Consider the following 26158-nt stretch of genomic DNA (forward strand, 5'->3'; position numbering starts at 1 on the left):
CCCGAGGGAAACCTAGGTCAAGAATGAACAAAGGGGAAACAAAATATGTCAAGCTCACGTCCTCTGACTGTCAGACGCTGTACAACTGCTAAAATCCCCACGTCCATCAGCCCATCTTTAAGGTGTACACTCTTAGAAGAGGTGAACTGGTCTGGAAAGGACTCCCAGTTCTCGGTCTCTCCAGTATGAACAAGAGAGTGAAAATAAAAGCTCCATTGCCTGGATTCCTTGACTTCACACCAGTTTGGGGGGCACCTGCTGTTTCCTGGGACTCATGATTCTCAGAGTTTTACTCTAATGAGCTCTCTTTCCTCTTGTAGTTTCACTCAGAAGGAATTGTATTTTCAAGACACTTAGCTTCTGATTTAAAACCCACTGACATTTGCACCTGGGAAGCCTCTGCTGCTGGTTCCATACAGCTGCCTCTCAGGCCAGAGGGCAGCGTCCAGATTACCCTTACTGGGTCTGATTCTTCCTGTGTGCCCATTTCAATTGCAGTCATACCCTGATTAAGAAACTCTTATTCTCAGAAAACCTCTTTCTTTATAAGAGGGTAAAAAAACAGAAAAATCAAGAAGCAAACAAAAACAACAAGCTATCCTCCCTGTAGATGCCCAGTCCACCAGGTCCAGGCCTGCAGAGTCAACCAAACAATAGAAGCAGTAAGTTATTTTTCTACTTCCGTTGCTATCATCTCAGCCTGACTTCCTTCAAATGAGCCCATTGCTTATGGGTGTGTGTTGAGGGAGTTGCTCTTCTTGTCTCCCATCCCACTCACCAGCTGGCTCATGGGAAGTCATAGTTTGACTTACTGATTTCAGCAAACCTCTTCAGCAAGCTTGAATTTTTTGTTTCTTAGTACAGAGTCACTCTTGCATTTAAGTTCTGTGTTGGTATTAAGTTAGTCACTGTACCTCAGTACCCACTTCATTTCTGCCCTTTCTGCCTTCTCTACACTAATCTTGGATTGCTTTATTCATGCTTCCATGCCACCAGAATCACCCAAGTCTTTTGCAAGTAGCTATAGGAGTTCAGCAGACGAGGTAGCAATACCAAGGTAGCAATAAACCAATCTATACAAAACCATTGGCAAAAATGCTCCCAGATGCACCTCGGCTTTCTGAAGGTATGCTCAGTTCCTTCAAAGACATCCTTAGACACAGTTATCATTTTGAACCTTGAAACTGAAAAGCCAGGTCTTCTGTAGGATTCGTGCTCCTGCATATCTTCATATGGAAGAAATTTCCATTGACATGGAGTGATCATCTTTTGAAAAAATAACCCCAGTTCTTGGGATCCAAGGTCCTGCATCTGGAAGCATAAAATTTTGCAAATAGATGTCCAATGATTTGGAATGCTTTGTAATCACAGGCCTCTGTCCTTTGGAGCTAACATCTATTGTGTTTTTACCATGTTCTGTGCATTGTGCTGATTTTTGTGCATTATTTCATGTAATCCATCCCAAACTCCAGATCTGATGACACTTCTCTGCCAGAACTCTTTGATGATGACTCCTCCCCCTTAGAGAAAAAGCCAAGTTCTTTGTCTGAGCCCTGCTGGGACCCCATGAGCTCTCTTCCCGTGTTTCCAGAAGCTGCCATTCAGCTTGACTTCTCTAACTGCCCTTTTGCTGTTCCTCTGACTTGTAAACCAACCCTGTTTCCTATGAAGGTCCTATCACTTGTCTATTTTCTCTTTCCAGCCCTACTTGCATGTCACCTTCTCAGTAGGTCACAGCACCCCACAACCCCACCCCTTCAACTATGCTCATGCTTCTTCCATCCAGCCCTGATCCCAGCTGGTTACATACTTATTTACTAACTGCAGTTGCACCTGGGTGGCCTTATTTTGTTCATCTATGAATTCTCTGGGCCTAGAAGAACAATATTCTCAACACTACAGTTTTAATAAATGAACTAAGGTACTCTTACCACCTCTATCTTACAGTTAAGAAAGACATTTTCAGATTTAAAGGGATAGAGCCAATACGTGGCATAGCCACACCAGCGCTCCTATGGGTTTGCCAACTTGTCCTCAAGCTCCAAATGTCTGGGTGGGAAACATTTATCCCATGCTCAGTTGGTTGGAGTGATTTGACCAATAGAGGATGCGGAGATGGAAGGTGAAGACAAGAAATCAGCAGGGAAGCCTGCTCTGCAATCTACTGTGCACACTCATGCTGCTATAGACTCACCTATAGGTCCTTTTCTCATTCCTGACATTGACCAAGTCCAAGCCTTTCTTAAATACACACCATAACGTTAAAGTGCAGGAAAGACAAAACCACACAAATATGTCAACATTTTGAAGAAAAATTTGTTGCTGCTGCTATTATTAATACTTGTGTTATGAAACTATTTACTAGATGGATCTTTTGTGTAAAGGGGAAGATTATATAAAGTTAGACAAACCAATTTTAAAAAATACTAGTTTATAAAATAGAAATCAACTAATAACAAATGGTGAAGGGGCCGTATGTTAAAAAGGAACACTTATTCACTGATAGTGGTGTATAAAGTGGTGCAACCACTGTGGAAATTAGTGAGAGGGTTCCTCACAAACCTAGGATTGGAGGTTCCATTTGACCCAACAATTCCCCTCCTGGATGTCTGAAGAGGAACTAAAAACAAAGTACCACAATGATATATGTGCACCCATGTCTACAGCAGAACAATTTGTAATTTCTAGATCATGGGGACACCCCAAATGTCCACTGAACGAGGAATGGATAAAAAGAAATGTGGTATTTTTATACAATGGAGTACCACTCAGTTATAAAGAAGGATAAACTCTCCATTTTTGTCACAGTAAATATAAAATTCTTACAGAAAAGCCAACAAGGCCATATATAATCTGCCTCCCTTGACCACACAGCTCCATTAGCATCTGCACACAGTTAACTCTTAGATCTTGTCTTCAGTGCTCTACTCAGGTTACCCTGATTTCCCACTGCTGGGAGATCTTGGCGACTGCCCCAGATATCTTCACCACTCGTTCCATCAGATCACTGAGATCTTTGCCATGGTATTACCGCTGGATAAGGCCGGAAACAGATGGCATAATCAAATTAGGAGAATTGAAAGAGAGTTTAATAAAGGATTATAAACAGGAGTGTAGGCAAGAACTTAAAAGATCACAAGGGAGACTCAGCAATATCACAGATCCAAAATCACCTCTTAGATGAAAGGAACAGTGGCAGGGAATATTACAAATAGAAAGAAGCTGTGTACTCAAGACTACTAACAGGAACTGGGGCATTTGGTCCAGGAACATAACCATTTTATAGAGCTGCAAAGGAAGGGGTTCTAGGGAACTAATATCTTGATTTCTCCTGCATTCACCCCTTGCCTTCTGATTTTCTGAAGCAAAGAAAGTTCACATAGGTCATTTTTCTATGGGTAACAAGAAAGTATCACTTTGATTACCTATAAAAGATTTTGCTGTAACAAAACACTCAGAAATTAGTTGCTTACAATCAAAATTATTCTCAAAATCCTTTGGCTGCCTAGGAAGCTCTCATTATCTGAGCTGGCTGTGCTGGCCTGCTTATATACCTTCAGTCAGCCTGAAGTGTGGGTAATCTAGAAAGGGCATCTCCAGGTACCTGGAGCTTTGCTCAGTGTGAACTGGGGTAGTAAAGATATGTAGCCACGTATCTCTAATATTTGTAGACAATACCACTTTTTAAAATAATTAAATACCATCAAATGTTTACTGTCTTCATCCATTTTCTGTTACTGTAACAAAATACCTGAGGCTAGGTACGTTTTAAGGTCACAAGTCCAAGATTAAGTGGCCCCATTGATTCATCCTCTACTAAGGTCCCTGTTGGCTACATCACATTGTAATGGATAGCATCATGGTGGGAATACATGAGACAGGAAGAGATCACATGGCAAACAGAAAGCCAATCAGGGATCCAGAGGTCAGGCTCACTCTTTCATAGCAACACTGTCAATAAGAAACAAGTCAGGATCTCATGAGAATGACCTTAGTCTTTCCAAGGGCAATGGCTCTAATGAACCAATCACCTTGAACCATGTCACGCATTTAAAGCCTCCACACCAACTTCCACACCACCACACTGGGGAACAAGCTCCCAGCACAGCACAGGAAACCTAGGGAGCCACACTCAAATTATATCCAAACTGTAGCCCTTACTACTATCAACATTAGCTCAACAGAATTCCCATGTTGAAACAATTCCAGTATTTATTTGACTCAGCAAGGTTCTCAGCCCAAGAAAATGGATCATGATTAATCTCAGTCACAGCACAGAAACATCTTTTCTGAAATGGGCCATGTGACGGCATAACAACCAGCGGGCAACTTGTAACACCAGCTGAACTCAATCAGCGTGGTGCTAGGTAGGTGTAGAGGGCCCACCTGAGGATTGTTGCCAACAACATAAAAAGGAGAACTGGAAAGGAAGAGGTTGTGCTGTTGATTTTCCTGGAGAAGCTTGTCCTGCTGGTTCTCCTCATATGAACTCAGCTGTTCTCATCATTAGAGGAGCTCAGGTCCTCAAACTTATTGATGATGGTTAAAGTTCTTTTAAGGGGAGGTCTAGTCCTTACTTTGAGTGTTGCTTTCTGGTTCCAGTACAGATCCCTCAGCCTGCTGCTGGCACAGATGCTTCATCCCACTGATGCAGACTTTCTCGCTTCCACCACTGACCTTTGGGCCTTCCCAGTGCAGATCCTTGATACAGACTTGCATGAGATATTGCTGTGGGCTCCAGGCCTCCAGCTGGACCCAAGCAGCACACTGCCATGGGATCCAGGCCCTGAGCTGAATTCGCTGTCTCTAGTGTGTGGACAGATTTCCTTCACTCTTCTGCATTTGACTTTTGGGGTATTATAAAATAATTCTACAAATTGTGTGTCCTGTATCCTATAAACCCTGACTACAACAACTAATAAACTTCCTTGAAAAGAATTTAAACAGCATTAGACATACAATTTTATATGAAAAACCCAAGTTATAAATCAAGACCAGAATAAAAGACAGATGATAGAACGTAGGGAAATAGATTTTTCTCAAATGGGAAGGAGACCAAGAAATAGAGGGAAAGGGAAGGAGGGAAGGGAAAGAAGAAAAGGATTTAAAGGTCTTATGTACATGTACCAACTTCACAGAAGAATATAAGCATGCACTACAAACTTGTACTAATAAAAACTTAAACAAAATCTTAAAACATACTAGCCTATCAGCTCCTAAAGGGCAAATACTGTCCTTATTTTTCCTGCCCCATAGTAAGCATTCAAGAAACATGTATTATATGAATGAATGTCTTTGAAGAGGAAATTTTAGTTTTGTTTGTAAGAGAATATTGGGATAGTGGATACCATTTTATGGGCCAGCCCATGTATGTTGTTTACAATTACTAAGTTTTGGGTTAGTTTATCACACAGCAATAGATAACTAAAGTGGGACAATGAAAATGCAATGAGATACAAGGAACAAAGTTCATTCTAAAAGTATAGTAGGAAGACAGAGGCTGAAGGTCATAAGGAACTCAACAGTGAGTGCTCTGGGGGAAGCAGACCCTACTTACGGCATTAAGTTGCCCATGTTTTTCCCTCCCATCATACCTGCCTGTTTATCTACCTAATAAATCCCAAGGACCTCAGAGGACAAGAACTGCCATCATCTGGCCTCCATGTATTTTCAACTTTACCTTCTGCTTTTCCCGACCTGCACCCTATATTTGAACCACATCAAACTATATATGTATATATTTTTTATTTTAAAGAGAATAAAACAAAAGAGAACAGAACAAAGCAAATCAGAACACAACAATGCAAGCAACACAGCACTTCACAAAAGACAACCAGATATCAATAGTAGCTAACGTAAGTTTCTTTTCTTTGAAATAGTTGAGCATACCTTCACACACAATAATATCAAACATAAAAATAGTTTAAAACCATTCAAGAGATTGAAAGTATTACAGGACATTCAAAACCAAATAATAGAAAATGAACAATGGCTACTACAATATCTCATTTTTCTTAAAAATTTTGTTTATGCTATCACACATATTAAAAATCAAATAAGACACAACATGATTGAACCAATGGGAACAGAAGAACAAAAACATGGTAGAGCTTCAAAGCAAGATGATATTAAATCAACAATGGCTGCCATAATGTTTTGTTTTCTCCAAAGTAGCTGTTCATACCATCACTGCTTTTTTAAAATTCTTCATATGTTCTAGACAGAAGTCCTTTGTCTGAGGGACAGTTCACTAAGATTTTTTTCCCAATTTGTGGGTTTTCTTTTCCCTATGCTGGAGATTTCTTTACACATGCAGAGAATCTTTAATAAGATGTGCTCCCACTTATTGATTCTGGAAAATATTTCCCGTGTGGTTTGATTCTTGTTCATGAATTCTCTACCTACCACTATGTCTTCAAGTTTTCTACCTACCTTGTCTTCCAACAGATTTAGTGTTTCTCTTTTAATATTTAGATCTTTGATCCATTTAGACTTTAGTTTAGTACATGGTGATACGCATGGATCTAGTTTTAGTTTTCAGCATATGGCGAGCCAATTTTTTCAGCACCATTTATTAAAGAGACTATCTTTCTTCCGGTGAATGCGTTTGGCCCCTTTATCAAAGATAAGGTGGCTGAGTGTGTATGTAGTTGTTGTTGTATCTTCTAATCTATTCCATTGATCTTCAGGGCCGTTTTTATTCCAGTACCATGTTGATTTTACTATTAGTAGCTTTGTAGTATAACTTCAAGTCAGCGATTGTGATGCCTCCTGCCTTTCCTTTGTTGCTTAGAATTGCCTTTGCTATTCTAGGTCTCTTCTGGTTCCAGATGAATTTTAGGAGTGATTTCTCTAGATCTATGAGGTATGCTAGTGGTATTTTGATTATAATTGCATTAAATCTGTATAACAATTTTGGGAGAATGGCCATTTTCACAATATTTATTCTTCCGATCCATGTACAAGGGATGTCTTTTCATTTTCTGAGGTCCTCCTCGATTTCTTTTTCAGGGTATCATAATTTTCCCTGAATAGATCTTTTACTTCTTTTGTTAGATTAATTCCTAAGTATTTCATCTTTTTGGATGCTATTGTGAAGGGTGTGGCTTCTCTTATTTTTCTCAGTGATTCTGTTGTAAGTGTATAGGAATGCTATTGATTTTTGAATGTTGACTTTCTGAATTTATTTATTATATCTAAGAGTCTTTCAATGGAGTGCTTGGGGTCTTCTATGTAGAGTATCATGTCATCTGAAAATAATGATAATTTAACTTCCTCTTTTCCTATCCTTACCCCTTTTATTTCTCTCTCTTGTCTAATTGCTCTGGCTAGTATTTCCAGCACTGTGTTGAATAGGAGTGGTGATAATGGACATTCTTGTCTTGTGCCTGATTTTAAGATAAAGGCTTTCAATTTTTGGCCATTTAATATGATGCTAGCTGTTGGTTTGTAATGGATGTTCTTTATCATATTGAGGTAAAGACCATCTATTCCAATTTTCTGTAAGGTTCTTATCATGATGAGTGTTGGACCTTATCAAAAGCTTTTTTTGCACCTATGGAAATGATCCTGTGATTCTTATTTTTGGCTCTGTTGATATGGTGGATTACATTTATTGAGTTACATACACTGAACCATCCCTGCATGCCTGGGATGAATCCCACTTGGTCAGGGTATATAATCTTCTTGATCATCTGCTGCATTCTGTTTCCCATTATTTTATTTAGAATCTTTGCATCTGTATTCATTAGAGAGATTGGCCTGTAGTTCTCTTTTTTAGTTGGGTCTTTCTCAGGTTTTGGTACTAGAGTAATATTTCCTTCCAGAAATGAGTTAGGAAGAACTGCTTCCCTTTCAATTTCATTGAAGAGTTTGAGGAGTGTTGGCATTAAGTCTTCTTTGTATTTCTTATAGAATTCTGCAGTGAATCCATCTGAGCCTGGGCTCTTTTTTGTTGTTAAGGATTTAATTACATTTTCAATTTCATTACTAGAAATTGGGTTATTCAGCTGTTTTACATATTCTTGACCCAACTTTGGTACTTCATATGTGTCTAGGAATCTGTCCATTTCTTCTGTGTTATCAAGCCTATGAAAGTAGAGGTTTTCAAAACAATGTTGACAATCTGTATTTCCACAGAGTCTGTAGTAATTTCATCCTTTTCATTCCTTATTGCATGAATTTGGTTTTTTCTTTCCATTTTTTAATAACATTGGCTAGGGGCTTATCAATTTTATTTATTCTTTCAAAGAACCAACTCTTTGCTTCATTGATTCTTTGGATTATTTTCTTAGTCTCTATTGCATTGATTTCTGCTTTGATCTTTATAGTTTCCTTCCTTTTATTGGCTTTGGGCTTGACTTGGTCTTCTTTTTCTAGATGTTTGAGGTGTAGCATTATTTATTTGTGTTTGTTCTGTTTTCCTGATGTGGGAATTCACTGCAATAAATTTTCCTTTGAGGACTGCTTTCATTGCATCCCACAGATTCTGGTAAGTTGTATTTGTATTTTCATTCACTTGTTGATATTGTTTAATTTCTTCTTTAATTTCCTCTTTGATTCACCAATTGATCAAGGGTGTATTATTCAGTTTCCATGTGTTTGAGGGTTTTTGCAGTTTATCATTAAATACTAGGTTCATGGCACTATGATCCGATAGCATGCATGGGATAATTTCAATTCTTTTGCATTTACTTAATATGCTCTGTGGGCTATTGCATGGCCTATTTTAGAGAATGTCCCTGAGAAGAATGTATATTCTGATATTGTTGGATGGAACACTGTATATGTCTATCAAGTACATTTGTTCACAGGTGTGATTCAGTTCTGTTATTTCTTTGCTAATTTTCTGTCTGGTTGATCTTTTCCTTTATGTCAGTGGTGTGTTAAGGTCTCCTGTTATAATTGTGTTATTGCTTATTTGATTTTTCATTTCTGTTAATACTTGTTTTGTATAACTGGGTGCTCTGGAATTTGGTCCATACGTATTTAAGATTGTTATCTTTTCCTTTTGAAGTTTTCCCCTAACCAGTATTGTAGTGGCCTTCTTTATCTCTTAGGATCATTCTTGGTTTGAAATTCACATTGTCTGCAAACAGAATAGCTGCCCTTGCTCTTTCTTTTTTTGGGTTCTGGTTGCATGAATTATTGGTTTCCACCCTTTGACTTTCAGTCTATGAGTTTCCTTTTTGGCTAGCCGGGTTTCTTGTAGACAGCACATGGTTGAATGTTGTTTCTTGAACCATTCTGCCAGTCTGTTTCTTTTAATTGGTGAATTAAGGCCATTTACATTAATGGTTATAACTGTTACATATTGGTTTATTTTTGACATTATCTTTCTGCTGTTCCTTCTTTACCTTTCCACTCTGTTTGTCTGCCTTGCTTAGTGATTTTTTCCTATGTCTATCTAGAATGTCCTTCAGTATTGTTTGCAAGGTTGGTTTGGTTTGGTGATCATGAAGTTCTTCAGCTGTTCTTTGTCATGGAAGTATCTTATTTCTCCATCCATTTGAAGGACAGTTTTTCAGGGTCCATCAATCTGGGTTGGAAGTCATTTTCCTTTAGGATCTGAAATACTTCACTCCATGCTCTTCTTTACTTCATTGTTTCTGTTAAGAAGTCTGCTGTGATTCTGTTAGGTTTTCCTTTATAGATGATCTGTCTTTTTTAACAGCTTTTAATATTCTGTTCTTATGTTGGATTTCTGGAATGGTGATTATTGTATATCTGGGTGTAGTTTTGTTTTGGTTATGACTATTTGGAGTTCTATATGCTTCACTGATTTGTATGTCAGTTTCCACTTTCATGTTTGGGAAACTTTCAGCTATTACTTCTATAAATAGCCTCTGATATCATTTGTGTTGTCCCCTTCTTTTTCATTTATCCCTAGCAATCTTATGTTGTTTTTATTTACTTCATTTTGCAACTATTTAATTGTTATTTCCTGATTCCTTGTTATTTTTAAAAGATCTTTCCTTTCCTGTTCACTAGCTGCAATCTTGTCTTCAAGGTCTGAAATTCTATCTGCACTTTCATTGGTGGTTTTGCTAACTTTTGATGGAATTTTTTATTTCTTGTATATCTCTTTGAATCTGCTTCATGCATTCTTATATTATTCATTTAGGGCTTCCATCTTTTTGCATTGTTCCTTAATTTTTAAACTATGTCTTCTTTGGATGTGTTCAGCACTTCTTCCATTACATTTACCATTTCTTCTTTTACCTGGGAGATTATTTCTGATTTGAGGTCTTTTATAGCTTCCCAGAGTTGTTTCTTTATTTCAGCTGACATCATTTCAGGTGTTTCAGGTGTATAGCTTATATTTTCTTCTATGTACATGGTTCCTAGGCTTGCTTGGGATGAGCTGGAGGTTCAAGATTGCATTTTGCTCTTTTGTCATTTTCCTATATTTCCAGGTTTTGAGTGATGTTCCAAAGCTTCCCCTTTGCACGCTGGAAATCATCTCGTGTGCCCTCGGCTCCTGAGACTGAATAGAGGTCACTGGGCATGACCCAGTCACACCCGTGGGACCTCTCATACTCCTCAGGTGTTTCAGGAAGCTGGGCAGGGTCCTAACTGCTAGGCGCAATGGTTCAAAGCGCTCCCTGAGCCAAACTATATATATTTTCTTGAATGCTTTATCCTTTCCACACACTGTTCCATTTATCTAAAATGTTTTTCTGCACAGGACCCTGATGCTTAGTATAATCATATGAAACCTCTCTACCGCCCTTTACTGCATTCCTCATACATCATGTCTCCCCATCTTGGTAAATTTAAATTTCTTACCTGACACCTTATCCAGTCATAAGCTTTACATTGAACCTCTTCTTCAACCTGGTAACTTTGGAGCTAGTTCACAACTTGGAAAGCACCTCAAACAACTGATGAAGGAATAACCATGGGATGACTGCCAGAAAGATGATCACTTACTGGTTTTTATAATATATATACTATTGAAATAAAAGGAAAACTACAATAAAGACCTACATTCAAGAAAGTCAATGGCAAAAAAAAAAAAAAAAATCTGGGGATTTAGCTCAGTGGCTTAAGTGCCTGCCTGGCAGATTCAAGGTCATGAGTTCGATCCCCAGTACCAAAACAAACCAAAAAAAAAAAAAAGTTAATGGCATATGAAGTTAAAATACACATAGTGGGGAGGAAAATCAAATCCTCCAAATCACAAGTATATTTATCAGAACAGGGGTGTCTTGGCATAGATGATTCCTGTTTTGAAGAAAGAGAAGGTGTTTGATAATTTTAGACAACTCCTCAAAACTTAATTTCCACACAACAGACTTACTGTGAGCAATTTTAATGCAAGAACAATAATGCCTTGAATTGTATGAAAATAGGAGACTCTTTAAAATAAAAAAATAAAAAATAAAACAAAATAAAAACTTTATTCCTGCTCAGTCTTAGTGAGATTTACTACTATTTTTGACTTACAGAAGATGGATTCAAAACCTAAGCTAAAACCTCTTTCTTAATGGCATTAATAAACTTTGCAATTAAGACTACAGAGAGACCTGAAGGGCAGATGGCTCTGTTCCATGGGTTGGCTATGTGTGATCAATGGATTGGTATTTAACTATGTAAATATGCTGCAAAATTATCCATAGAGAGGATGTGGGTGAATATAAAATGCTTGAATCTGAAATTCCAAACATGAATTGTATGAAAACTAACAAAGCTATCATACACCACCAAAGGAGAAACCTAAACAATTGCAGGGTAACAATTATTTTTATCATAGGTACTGCTTAAAGTGCATGAAGAAATAGTACAGTTGCTGAAAGGCAGACTGAAACAACAAAGAATATAGTTTTCTTGTTTCATTTGAGTTGTTCATAGATTTGATTACATTAAAAAACTTCAAAATTTTTACTTGGTGCGATTTAGTAGAATAGGACACATCAACTAAAATTTTAAGGGCTAGCATGTTGTTTTCATCAGAGAAAATATGAATGATGAATTATTCAGTACATTGGGTTTGTTTTTATAAAACCAGATGGATTTGTATTTAATTATCTTTTTCCAGTGTGCCATGCATTACATTATTCCTCCCTCTTTGTTATTATCACATGATATAACAGGAAACTACACCTTACTTTGAACACACGAGAATTTGAGCTCAAGAGAATCACTCAGAAACCAACACATTCCACGCCACAGCCCAGTGCCTGTTCTTTGTGCAACTCCAACTGAGCCCCAGGAATAGTGAACACAAAGGCAGAATCCCAAAGACTGGGACTGAAAGTAAATCAGTGAACTAGAAAGTATGAAGCAAGTTAACACACAGCTTCTAGGTCACTGCCTCTGGATCCTGAGGTGAATACTACAGTGTAGTTCCATGATAAGAATTACCTTGAGCATGTTAGTAGATTCACAGTGGGGTCATACATGCATGACTGCCCCATGCCACGTGATGGGACAATTATGCATGTGGTTGTGCGTGGACTACCAATGGTTCAAACTGGTGAGAACATGCTAAACTGATGCTTTTCTACAAGGCTCCCAGAGTCTGGGCTGGAAGCCTCAGAAGGAGATGGGACTTAAGAATCAGTATTTGTGACAAGGGAAGCAATCTTGGTAGCCAAAAATGACAGAAGGATAGTAGCCTCCAAACATGGCAGCACATTAGAATCATGTGAGGAACTTCAAAAGTGGCAATCTGGGACTCAGCCCTAGGCTTACCAAGTAAAAATCTCTGGCAGAAAGAGCCACCACTTTGTCATTTACATTCCCAGACTGGCTAAACACTGCAATAACCTGAAAGGCACTTTAAAATATCAATATGGAAAGCTCTGCGCAGAACCATTGAATAAGAACTTCCAGAAGAGGTATACTTTGTAAAAGCTTCCCAAGTGATTCTGCCTAAAACAGACCACAGATCAGAATCAGAGAATCACTGAGTTAGATGGTTAAAGATGAAGCTCAGGTCATCAGTTTTTATCTTTAACAAACCAGACCAGCAAAAAGTAACTACATGCTGATTTGGTGGCCAACTGCTAGGCTGTGCCTTGTTCACTTTCTGCCCCAGAATGCTCCCTCTGTATGATTTTAAGCTTAACTATTTATTCAAATCTATACTTTAAAACATCTATGAAAGTGAGATCAAATTAGCAAGTTTTCCAACAATTATGGGCAGGAAGCTTGGAGCACAGAATGGTTATTCAATCTGTCTGTCAAGTTTTCCATATAGCTTCAAAGAAATTATAATCACACAATGACACTGTTGCTCAGAAATGAATAGATCCTCAGCAAAATGGAAATACTCCACACACAGCTGCCACATTTTCACAGGCTCCTAAGGATGGTGCTTGGCCCACTGCAAGCACTCGGTATCTGTCAAACCTTAACTGACATTTTAACCCCATGGCCAAAACCTTACATAATCTTTGAAGATGTCTCACTGTGGATTTTTCTGTAATTTCTGAAGAATTTCCCACAGCAGCCTTCATCAGAAGTATGATACTGTGAACAACTGACACCAACAGCAAATTGTTTTCACTTCCAATGTGAACCAAGTAAGTTCTGCCTAGACAGGTAAGTACACTTTAAGATTCCAGAAAGATGAAAATTTCAGCACTTGTGTCTCCCCATCTTTGGGGCAGAATAATGACCTTCCAAAGATGACCAAAATGACCAAGTCTCAGTCTCCAGAATCTGTGAATGTACATCTTATGTCGTAAAGAGATGGAGGTAATTAAGGATCTTGAGATGGGGAACTGTTGCTGAATTGTCTGGGCAAGCCCAGGGTAATTCTAGGTTTTTTGTTAAGAGACAGACAAAAAGAGACAGATCAAAATGCCATTTAAAGGTGTGTCACTGGTGTTGAAGATGGAGGTATAGGCCATGAAATGCAGGTGGCCTCTAGAAGACGGACAGGTAAGAGAATGAGTCCTCATCTAGAGAAACACAGCCCTAATGTCACTTTGATCTTAGCTCAGTGACATTTCAGACTTTCACTCTTCAGAACTTTAGAATAATAAATTTGTGTTGGTGTAAACCACCAAGTTCATGGTGATTTGTGATAGTAACAAGGGGAAACTACTATATCACATAATAGTTAAGATAATAAGGAACAGCTTCCATGAATGTTTTATAAAAAACTACAATAAGAGACATTACCATTAATCTCCACTTTCTAAAGCAGCTCTCGAAGGCCTCATTTGTGTCTTCAGTTGTGTTATTCATGATCGATTGAAAACATTTACTTTGTGGGTCATTTTGACTATAAGGAAGAGTCAGAAGTCTCATGATGACATACCTAGTGAGTAAAGTGGTTAAGGAAACACTAATTTGACAAAAATTGCCATACCAGAAGTAATGTATGATGTGGAACACTGTCAAGATGGAAAATGATACAGCTTGTGCATTTCTCAGGACATTTTCTATGCACATTGTTTCTTAAATGCTTTGACGTATCCTTATAATATTGAGGGCTCATTGTAATATTTCTGGTATAAACTCAGCTCACACAATTGTATCTAGGTAAAAAAAAAAAAAAAAAAACACATCACTTTGATGCTGGGTCTTGACTGACATACTTTCTCACATGGGAGACCTCAATGATTTCTTTTGAGAATTCTGAACCTTGGTTTCGGAACCATAACCACAGATCCAAGTTTTATCTCCCGTGACGACAGATGACATTTTCTAAAAAGCTGGACTCTGAAGCAGCATGATTGCACAACTCCAGGGAAATTGACAAACAGCATTGCTTTTGACAGTCAAAACATGTGGAACAAACTTCACACTCGTTTGCCTCATGATCAAATTGGTTGTTGAAATGCTTTGAATGGAACCATAAGAACCAATAAACCATGTCCAGAAATTTCTCTAATAGTCGCTTGTTTGATCAAGTCGTTTCACTTACTCTTTTCAACATTCTCATGGATTTTTGATGTTGAAAAACATCCCAAACAATCGTTTACAGTGGTTTCTCAACCATTACAAAATCACTTGCAAACCATCTTCATAGTCACTTTAGTATCATCATAAACTAATTTTAACATTTCACATGTTCTTTTAACTTTTTTTTTTTGCTGTTTGGAACAAAATTTCATGTTAATGTACTGTTCCTGATCCATGATTTATGGCACATTTTAAACACCTTCTCTCAACTGGAGGTCACAACTGATTGCACTGACAAGTTGAAACTTATCACACATTGTTACTAAGATGTTGCAAAGAAAACTCCTGGTATTGAAAATCCTGAGATTTGGTTGGACAGCACTTTGCAGACTCACTGTATTATCTGAGCACACTGCATAGCACTATAAGTAGCATTTCTTTGCATTTCATCATAATGAAGAGCTACAGTGTATCCTCCACAAAGTCATGTGGATAACAGTATCCTACTCTAAGAGTACCACTCTAGGGTGATCTTTAAGAGTATAATGCTGAAATTCGAATTAACTGAGCTTCTTCCTATAAATCAAATCACAAATGATGACAATGGCCATTTCTGTATGGTGTAGGTGTCTAAGAAAACGTGATACTATTCTAAGTTCTTATATATGATAAATACGCAGAATGTCTAGTTAACCAAGATCACAAGCTGGGCTTCCTTTAGTGAAGTGACTGACATGATAGAGAGAGACACTACTTACCAAAGTGGGAAGCCATAGTTGTGGAATGATTCCTGTGATGAACAATACTGTGGAACGCTCCCATTCTATAAGATGTCATCAAGTTATGTTTGGAAGAACATGCTCTCATACTGTCTTTGTTGTGGCCCAAGATACTCATTCATGACACAGTTATGTAAGATTGGAAAAATCTTTAGCCATGAAGGAGTCAGTTCAACAGATTTATAAAGCATTTGAATTTATAACCTCAGCTTTTCCAACATTACCCTTAGCAACCAAATTCATCCAGTCCAAATGTGTACAACTTGGCTTTATATGACTTAATTCAGAGACCAAAAAACTAGAGTTTTGACTCTAGCACATTTCTTTGTCTTTAACTAAAGACAACTTTGGAAGAGCAGCAATTATACTGCTGACAAGTGCCCCACTGTATTGTGCATGTGAAGAAGGGCAATAAATATGGCCATTAGTAGTTAAGTACCCAAAAGAAGATGACACTTAAGGTTGAAGGGTACACAGCATGAGGGCTGTCTATGCAATGGCAAAGTTCTCCACCCAGAGAACAGAAGGCTTTTATCAGACTCTACTAACATATATTTTTTTAAAGCCTTTACTGAGTACTTTACTATGGACACCAATTCTTTACAATCACCTTAAAACAGAGGTTCATTGCCCATCCCATCTCATAAATAAGAAAACCAAGACACAGGAGAGTTTAGTTAATGGCTTGGAATGGCAGATCTGGGATTCAAAACCAAGTTTTTCTTATTCCGGTGCCTGTGATTTTTGTCAGCATTTCTATTAGCTTTAATGTAATAGCAAAATAAAAAGCCTAATTTGGGGGAAAGAGGGAGCAGCAAATGTCATCAGTGTAGCAACTTTACTTGCAAGCCAAGAAAACATCTATTTACAGACATTTGTTCATTGGTTCAATATACTTTGAGCATTTGTTCTACAATAGAATTATCCCCATGCAAGTAGGAATCACTAAAATCTCAAAGGGTGTCAGGAGACAGAATACAGAGCAACAAAATTCCAGAATGTGCCAACCAAATAACCCCAGTGATGTTCAGGGGAGATATTAACTGCCAGGAAACAGCAGCAACAGAAGTGACTTTTAACAGGTAACAACAAAGAGGCGACAGCTCACGAAAAGGTGCCATTCGAGAAGAAAATCTTTACAAACTCTACAGGCATCAGGCTCTGGAAAGCAAAATAAATAATGAATCTTCCTCGCATATGGAAGGCTCCATTCACTTTTCCAAATAGCAGGCTAACACAGGGTGAAGCACGGGATTGCTAGAGACTGTCAACCACCACAGCTCCTCGGCAGCACTGAAATGCCCTTTCAACCTGGAACTCTGAGGGTTGCCTCTACTGTTGGGGGACATTTTCTCTCACTAAAAAAAGGCAGCTATTGGAGCTTAGAATGATACCCTCCAAACATGCCTGTGGCATACCAAGTATTCCAAACTGAAGGAAATTGAGAAATAGCAGAAGCAAAAAAGGTCACTTTGACTCTCCCTTTACCATTTTCCATGAAGCAAGTCATAATCAATACTAAAATAAATTATAACACCCTCATTCCTGAGGGGCCTGCCGTGTGCTGGAAGACAAGAAGAATGTGAGTTTATTGTCGTTAGGTCAAACACACACTTTTGTCCCACTGCACTTCTACATAACTGTCCATTCTCCATAAATTTAGGCATAAAAATATAGTTTTAACTAGGTCTGTGGGTCATTGCTGAAGGCTCTCATGTCACATAAAAACTGGTAAGTAGCTGGGTGTGGTGGCTCACTCCTGTAATCTCAGCACTCAGGAAGCTGAGGCACAAGGATCATTGCAAGTTTGAGACCAGCCTGGGCTATAAAGTGAGCTCAAGGCCAGCCTGAACTGCATAGCAAGAATGTCTCAGAAAAAAAAAAAAAACCAAAAAAACCTGGTAAGTAAATTCGTCATGCTTTTCTTTTGTTAGTCTTTATTACAGGGATTTCAGCCAGGAATTTTAGATTAAGTAAAAAAGTTATTATTTTCTTCCCTACAAAGCCCAAGTAAATCTTTTATCACATACATGCCAAAGTGATAGAAAAATCTAATAGGGTATTTTTGGTTCAGCATGTCACAAAGTGTTTTCCTTGAAACTAGGGTGACCGTGTGCTTGTTTGTCAAAGACAACTATGGTTTACTTGTGTTACCTTGGAATTAGTGTTAGTGGCCTACTTTATTCTTAAAAACACTCAAGTGGTGGGGTGTGGTGGTGCATACCTATTTTTCCAGCTATTTGGGAGGCTGAGGCAGGAGAATCATAAATTCAAGGCTGGTCTGGGGAATTTAGTGAGGCCCTGTTGCAAAGTTTAAAAAAGGCTAGAGATGGAGTACTCTTGGACTTAAGTCTCAGTACTCCCTCCACACACATGAATCCAGCTTGGACAGTAGGTTAAAAATGGTTACCTGAACAAGAAAATCTCCTCTGAGGATATCAATAGCTTCTCTGAACCTTGACCATTGCAAGCTGCGTTGTAAACCTTAAAGAATATATTATAAAACTATTTTGATTAAGGGTTTTTTCTTAAAAGCAAAATATCTTTGTTAACCTACACAAATCATGTTATGGACAATTTTAGAAACACTGCATTCATGTTAACAAGTTCCATGACTGTCAAAATATATGGATTTCCAGGGACCTAACAGAGTAGCATATCAGTTTCCCAGAAAGTCACAAACTGAACAGACTGAGCAGTTTTTCCAAACTTAAAATACAAAACTTTTTAAAAAAATGAAATATCAAGACTTGATATTCCACAAAATGCTCCCACATTTTCATGTGACAAACAGCAGAAACTCAGTCTGTCTGGGATTCTTGTATGTCCCAGAATATCAGCCATGAATGACAATGTCTCAGCCCTCAATATACTTGGGTTTCAGGGGGAGAGGAAGAGATTAAACCTGCAAACAACAAATATAGTTTAGAAAATAATGATCTAACTACCCAGTAGTTGAGAGTTCAAATGAAAACCTTAGAATCCAAGAGTATGGAGGCACAGTCATGAAGCAAGCGGTCTTTGTGAGCTGGTGTGATTCACATCTGTCAAAAGCTGTCACTGGGTATCTTGTTTTCCAAATGACAGCTCCCCTGAAAGTCACCAGCTTCAACTGAATTACTTCATTTGGCATCTTACTTAGTGTCTATATATAATTTCATGCTGTTTCCTCTCTTACTTGGATTGAGGTGTTAAGACAGCTGTTTTCAAAAGATGTCTTGGGCCCAAAGGATATATCAGAACCAATGGATAATGGTTTTTATATTCTATGTCACATCCCACCTCTAAGACTGGGATGAGGCCAAGGAGGTTCTTAAACAGATTCACACACACACACGCACACACACACACACGCACGCATGTACTGCTACCCACCCTTTGATGGATTCTGTGCAGAATAGAGACTCACAGTTAAAAGAATACATAAGATAAAACTTTCCCTTCTGGAACAAAGCAGAGGGAAAGCCTCTTTATGTTGCAGGGATTGCAGATGCAACAGGCGGAGCCTGTCTCCACGCTTCCCTTCGCTGCTCAGAAACTAAGCCATCTTGCTGTGTTTAGCCCTTCTCCCAGACCACCCACCAGACACGGATACACAAACCACATGTGTGAGGAATGCTGCTCGGCTAGGAGATCAGCATCAGTATTTCAACCTTATTACTTGCACAGACGGCCCTTTTAGAGAGACTCATTTGTTTTATCTTTTCAATAGCTTTGGTTATTTTCTTTTAATGGCCTGGATTTATCCTTTTCTACCCTTCTGAAACTTCAGAAGTCTGTGGTGGGGGCGGCACCTGGTAGGAGATATGATAGCGCGCGGGGAGAATGAGCCAGCGCTTTGTCCATCCTGCCCTTCCGTCTCCAACTGCTCATAACCACCTATGCTGTGCAGATCGCCCAGGGCCCCAATAATCACCCTATTATTATAAAAGTGGACTCAGGGAGCCTTACCATTCAGGGGACGACTTGTTTCTGCTGTTATTTAATAGCCATAGGGCCCAGTTATAATTACTGGCAGATTTTAGTTTATGCCTTGTGTTTGCCTAGCCAGCTCTTGGGAACCATACTGGTTACCATTCTTTAATTAAGGAGAAATTAAGACCAAGAGGCAAAGCTAAGAGCCAAGGGAAATTTAACAACCTTTGGAAAAGACTGGAAATGCCTTTAAAGAAGGGGACCACATAAACAGGAAGGTGTGGATACTATTACCTGGCAGAGAAAACATAAACATTGAAATGTGCTCGGTATTTTGTATTTGGGTGGTATTCTAGCCAAGGAAACCAGTAAAATACCCATAACTGCTCCACTAATCAGAAAGAAACAAGAGCACTAGTTTGGGACAGTTTGTCTCTGAATTACCAACTGGGAAGATCTGTACACTGAGCCTTGATCTGCCATCCCTTTCAGGGTTTCCTCACATACCCAAGTGGGGACATTACTCTGAGACAGCGGAACTAATGCACTGAGGAAAAACTACGTGGTGGAGCACACTGCCAGGGAGAATGTCTTGGGATGGTATCCCAAGGTGTCATCAGCAGATCCACAATGCCTAATTGGATTCTTCTCCACAGTGGGAAGATGCAAGATCATGACTTCAAATAAACCAGTGAGTGTCTTTGCTGAAACAAGAGAAAAGGTTAGGACAATTCAAGTGCAGTCACTGGAAAGACTCACTGCCACTCTAGCCCGTCTGGGACGGATGCATCCACACCTCGGGTCAGTTTCTAGCTGCTGAGAGAAAAGGCAGCTCACTGTCATCCTGAAAGTGTCTTGTTACAATGAAGATAAAGACAGTTTCTCCAATTCAATGCAAGCTTCCTTACTATTAACTGGAAAATCACATCCAATTCCTTGGTTGTTTGCCAAACTCAAGGTATGTTATTCTCTTTGTTGTAGTTGTCTTCCTCCTTCCTTTCTAATCAAGGTAGCATTTCCTGGTGCTGAGGCAATTGCTGGACCTTGGTAAGATTAAGTAACTAGCTGTAGCACATTGTTTAGTTTATGATCAAAATCTTCCAAAGGACTAAGTTAAAACGTATCATGCACAAATATCCCAGCACATTCCAAGAATAATGTGTCTCACCATTTCTTGCTCAATCCATTTAGTGCTTTCCAAAAACACTGACTTAGGTATAGAAATGATGCTAATACAGGGAACCCAGAGATGCAGGAAGCAGGGACGCCGCTCTCAGCCGGTTTGAGGTACACTGTCCTACCTCCAGAAGCCTGGGATCTTTCCCTCCCCTCTTCTTTAGAAACAGTATCTCTTCAGGAGAAAAAGCTAAAAGCTTATTTTTCCTGTATTCAAAATGAAGCCAAAGTGGTCAAACAAATCAGTAAGACTACACCTTGTTAAAAAAAAAAAAAAATGGAGCCATAACAGATTAGGTATGGATTTAAGTAAAAAGCATATTTCTGTCGATCTGTATCTTCATTTCAACATGATTTTTCGAGATGGGAAATACATCTTATGTGTGCTTTGTAGTTCACATAAAAGAATGTACACACACACATACACAGAGTATCTTTCAACATAACTACACATACACACTCCATTAAAAAGATACTGACAGATTTATAAAACGTATTGGCCTTGCACTGTTAATCTCGAGAATACATTTTTACTTAATTTATTTTCGCACTGCATGGTAGCGCTGGCCACCATTAAGGGTCTGTCAGCATTTCCATCATTACTCTGTTTTCAGAATACTGGAGTACAAGTGCCAAAATACATATTTACAGTTTACAGACAATGGTGGCTTTGTCTTCCTTTTGAATCGACTTCTTCAATGCATCTTTACAAGGAATATTCAGGGGTGGCAGTGCCTACATAATAAAAAGCATCATATAAAACAGAAGAGGTCAAAAGATGTAGACTTTCAGCCCAAGACTAACCTAAATCACGGGAACTGACACCTCAACATTCACTGCAGCTGTAGTAGTCTCTACATCATAGTCAAAGTTTTAGAACAACAGTCCAAAGCAAGAGTACTTTGATAATATATATGTTTCTGTATATATAGATATATATAAATATAGGAGCAGTACATAGCATTAGTACACAAAAAACTAAAGGTGGAAAGTAATAAGCATACAGCAAATTACTCCAGAGTTGATCATTTCCACAGTGAGAAAAATAAACACAAGCCACCAACACGGACATTGACCATTTCCAACACTGAACATCCAACTCCATTAAATAGGTAGAGTTAAAACATGAAAGAGTGAAGTCTCACTTAAACAAGTATGTTAACTACACTTGTGGGGCTTAAAATCGTAAATGGGGTGTTATATAGGCTTAAGTTATTTTAAACAATTAGGTGGGTTTGTAAAAGATATCAGCAAAAATTTTTTTTGTGGAAAACATTTTAATGGATGAAAACCAATTTTATTGGCCCCTTCCACACAAAATTATGTCATTATTCAGAGATTTGCTCAGCAATTTTTAAATGTTTATGACATTCTCTTATGAAGTTTTTTTCCTAAAGTTGTCTCCTGATCCAGTTTTTATGTTCTTGCTTACTGTGAAATATGCAAACACCGATGGACAGATATATTTGTCTACCTAACAAGGGGCAGATCGTGGTGAAGGTATGAAATAGCTGCAAACATTTTTGTTGCTAATGACTGGTATATCCTAAACTAGGATTCCCTTTCAAATGTATCCTGCTGCAAAACTGATGCAAAAGCTAATTATAAGGCAAGGGGAGCTCTATACATATATTTTCCCCCTCAAATCACATGGGAGAAATTTAGACAGTTTATCATACTCTGGCTGGTTCAAACCATATTCACATTCACTCAATTAATTTTATTTGAAACACCTATTTATATATATATACACACACACCAAAGAAATTAAACCCTGCCATTTCCCCTTTGTGCTTAAAAAAACCAAAGCCACTGTCAGTGTATATGTGTAAAAAAAAAAAAAAAAAAAAAGAATTCTTAACAGGTTTCAAAGCTGAGTGTACACAAATGTGGCAGAACTGAGGAGGGTACTTTTAAAAGAAATATTATAACTCCTTGAGATTAATTGAAGGGGGGTTTATTACCTGTGTATTTAAAGATTAGATGGCAAGAGACAGGGTATCACTGCATCAAAAACACCAACATGACTTTTATGCTATCAGAATTTTATGGGAAATTAATTTTACTAGCTGGGTGGGAAATAGATTGGGAAGTTTTTCTCAATTTTGATATCAACCTCCAGATCTTACGGTATTCTGAAGACCTTTGCATTACTGTAAAATTTTCATGTCTAAAGTTTATCATTGTAGTAGCTGCCCTTCTGTTTTTTGCTTTTCTTTTTTTGGGGGTTGGGGAAGGGACATTTCATACCTGACTTGGTTTCTTGGTTAGTAATTTAGGGAACAAAATAATAATTCTTAATTCCAAATCATAGGTTTGCCATACAATTTAGTTACAAAAATAAAAATAGCCCAACTACATATACATGATTCTAGTTAAACTACAGAGATATATTAGTTAAACCACATAAATTTCTGGTTTAATAAGAATATGTGGATTAGCAATTAGAAAATTTAAATGAGGTTTGAATTTTGCAAACATTTTCATACAAACAGTGCCTTCCCCTTTCACCTGTAAAGTTGAAAATCAAAACACAACTAAAACCACACAATTCATCAGTCACCTGATGTCCAAAATAAAGGAAAGTATCTCTGTAATTGCACATTAAGAAATTGACTATACAACAAGTGTTTCAAGTACGGTTCATGCCAATCATCATAAAGAATCATAACATTCTTGAAAATGTACACTTGTCCTCTGGGAGGACACTTCAGAGAAGTAATTTACAAGGAGCATGGCTGTATTATAATCTTTTAAAGGAAAAAAATAGTTTCTTTGAATAGAAAGAAACAGTGTAAAAAATCCCCTTTTTTAAAATGCAGAAATCACTTCATTAGCAATCTGCATTTACATTACTACCCAAAAGAATGGGTCTGGAAGGACCATTTTCTGTACAGACACTAATCTCTGAATAAAAGGCCAGCATCTGGCATGGGAACACATGAGAGAGATGCTGGTCAATTAGTACAGAGAGACAGACTTTCTTAAGGCCGATCCAGTGATGAACATTTGGATCCAGAAGTATTTCATTTCTTTTCTTTCCAGTTGAGTTCCTAGAAAAACTTGGAAGATGAGCTGTTCTGACTTTTCCTTTCCTTTCTCCTTGTGTGGAGAGGGTAGAATAATGACACCAAAAGTACTTTGGTTATCTTTTGCTTTTAAAAATAATTTGCTTTGTATTGCATGCCACAGGACAGATTTCAGTGTGAAAACAAGGGTACAGTAAGAACAAAAATATTTCCCCCTCCTCAATCAGCTTACTTTCACCAATACAGGAAATCCTTATGGAAACATCAGCAAGTGACTAACAGGTATCGAACCACTGAATCTACAAGTTAATACATAGTCTGTGATGGCAGAGAAACCAAGAATTATCCTCAAACAAAGATTTTAATGTTTTGAGTACAAAAGAGTTTAACAGAATCAAATCTGAACAAACAAAAACCTCTGATTCCTGGTTTTAAGGTAAAGATGGGTTCCACACTGGCAGCTGCAGAGATCTGAAACTCTTATTAATAAATAGATCTGAATCAATTTCTACTTTTCTTTAGAAAACAGAATTGGAATTCCTTTGTTTTAAAACGATGATCCTGTGGAATGCTTTTTCTTCCATTTTACCTAATATTGTAACAGTAAAACAGACACCAGGATGTTGAGACAGCTGAACAATGCTGGATTCAGGACATTTACAGGTACACTTTCATTAAAAGTCCTACAGGTTTATTGACTAAGGCTAGACAGCAATTCATGTGATCCTATTTGGTGCATTTTCTACCATGGTCCGAGATCATTACATGGAGACAGCCAAAGACTGGGCCCCAACTTTCAGGAAAAAAACAAAAAAGACCACAACGAAGAAGAAAATCAAGGTGGCTATTTGGTCCTCCCTCCCCCAAGTTGATAATTTGTGTCTGGACCTAGAAAAACAAAAGATGGAAGATACAGACTGCAACAAGTTAAAGGACTTGGAAAAAGTTGGCGGAGAGTGGCACGGTATAGAGTAAGGTCACTGGGCTTGGGATGGCAAGGGCGCTGCATTGATAGAGCATCCGCAGGACCGGGTATTCTAACGTCTGGTGGTGTCATTCCCTCAAAGATTTCAGAATATCTGTATGTGATAATAAATAGATCAGTTATGTAATAAGGCAGTGTGTTGAATATGCATTCGTCCTGTGGAATGAACCACCACAGAGAGAGAGAAAGACATGATACCATACACATTCTTTAAGTGTTCTTGTGTTTTGTTTGCTTTGTTTGTTTTCAAGGCTATCCAGGCTAACTCTTCCCGGGGATTTCCTTGGAGAGAAGAGTGGTCCGCTGAGGCTGGTTGGCTTGACCTCTCCTTTATCAAGAGATGATGACTGGCTTCAAAGAAAAATAAAGCTGAAAGTTGTTTGAATTTTATTTTTTTCCCTTTTGGTTGCATCATTCTGAGTGTTTTCATATAAACAACAACAAAAAATCACAACCAAAAAATAAAACCCCAAAACAATAGTTTTTGATGCATCCAGTTGTATCCTCAGGATGTTCCAGATGTTTCCAGGTAACTCTGTAGTTTACGGACTGTGGTTTTGTCCAGTGAGCAAAGATCAAAATCAAATGTTGTGTTTGTGATATGAAAGTGTCCAGTTTCTTCTATAAGGTTCACAATCTGAAAGAATAAAGGAGAAAATTTGGGCAATACGCAATAAGCAACAAAAGCCATCAACAGGCAAAAAGAGATGAAGAGGTCAAGTATGGAACCAAGTGATAAATATCACTTCTAGCAAAAAGGTCCAGTAGTATCGATAGCATAAAACTGTCTCTTACTTAATCTGCCACATCGAAGGAAAAGTCATTGATAAATCCCCAAAGAGGACAGCTTATCAGTTCCCACTTTGCATACCTTATAAACCAACTCATGCTTTCTTTTTACAATCTTTTTTACTATTAAATTAGCGCATATTTGTAGTGCATAATGATTATACTCATCATAGGGAGTCAGTACATGTATACATTTCCTCTTAATTATTTTTTATACCCTTCTCCTTTTCTCTTGTTTTCCCGTGTCTAGGGTATTCTTCTCTTTTACAAAATTGCTGCTTTGAAATCATCGACAGAATGTTTTCCTTAGGTAGTTAGGAGATTAAAATTTTAAGATCCTTTTAAAAAATTAGTTACTGATTCAACAGACAGTGACTATATTTAATAGTGTAAGGAAACACCAGCCTAGAAATACCAAAACTCCTTCTAAAACAGAATATAAGCTTATGAAAAAATAATGATCATCTCGCTGATTATATAATTACTGAAAATTTAGAATACAGGAAGACACATACACACAGGAATGAAATAGAGACCATCTGTAATCCCTCCTGAGGACGCAGATGAGACTTTTGGGGCTTCTGGCAGCCTTGGGGACACTAGGACTGTTAATTGGAGCTGAGTGC

The 26158-nt window shown here is 38.0% G+C and overlaps 1 protein-coding gene across 5 annotated transcripts in view; it reads right to left on the reverse strand.

The window, feature by feature from the left end:
• Nucleotides 1-21245: 21245 nt before the first annotated feature.
• Nucleotides 21246-26158, reverse strand: part of Mllt3 (MLLT3 super elongation complex subunit) — a 260325-nt gene continuing 255412 nt past the window's right edge. For all 5 annotated transcript variants that reach the window (XM_063251854.1, XM_063251858.1, XM_063251833.1 and 2 more), the window contains one exon: nucleotides 21246-25380. In XM_063251854.1, the coding sequence (XP_063107924.1) occupies nucleotides 25249-25380 (132 nt within the window). In that variant the 3' untranslated portion in view covers nucleotides 21246-25248. The remainder of the gene's footprint in view (nucleotides 25381-26158) is intronic.

Source organism: Cavia porcellus, unplaced genomic scaffold (assembly GCF_034190915.1).
Source record: "Cavia porcellus strain 051 isolate PalLab524CR breed Dunkin Hartley unplaced genomic scaffold, mCavPor4.1 scaffold_1, whole genome shotgun sequence".
NCBI classification, from domain to species: Eukaryota; Metazoa; Chordata; class Mammalia; order Rodentia; family Caviidae; genus Cavia; species Cavia porcellus.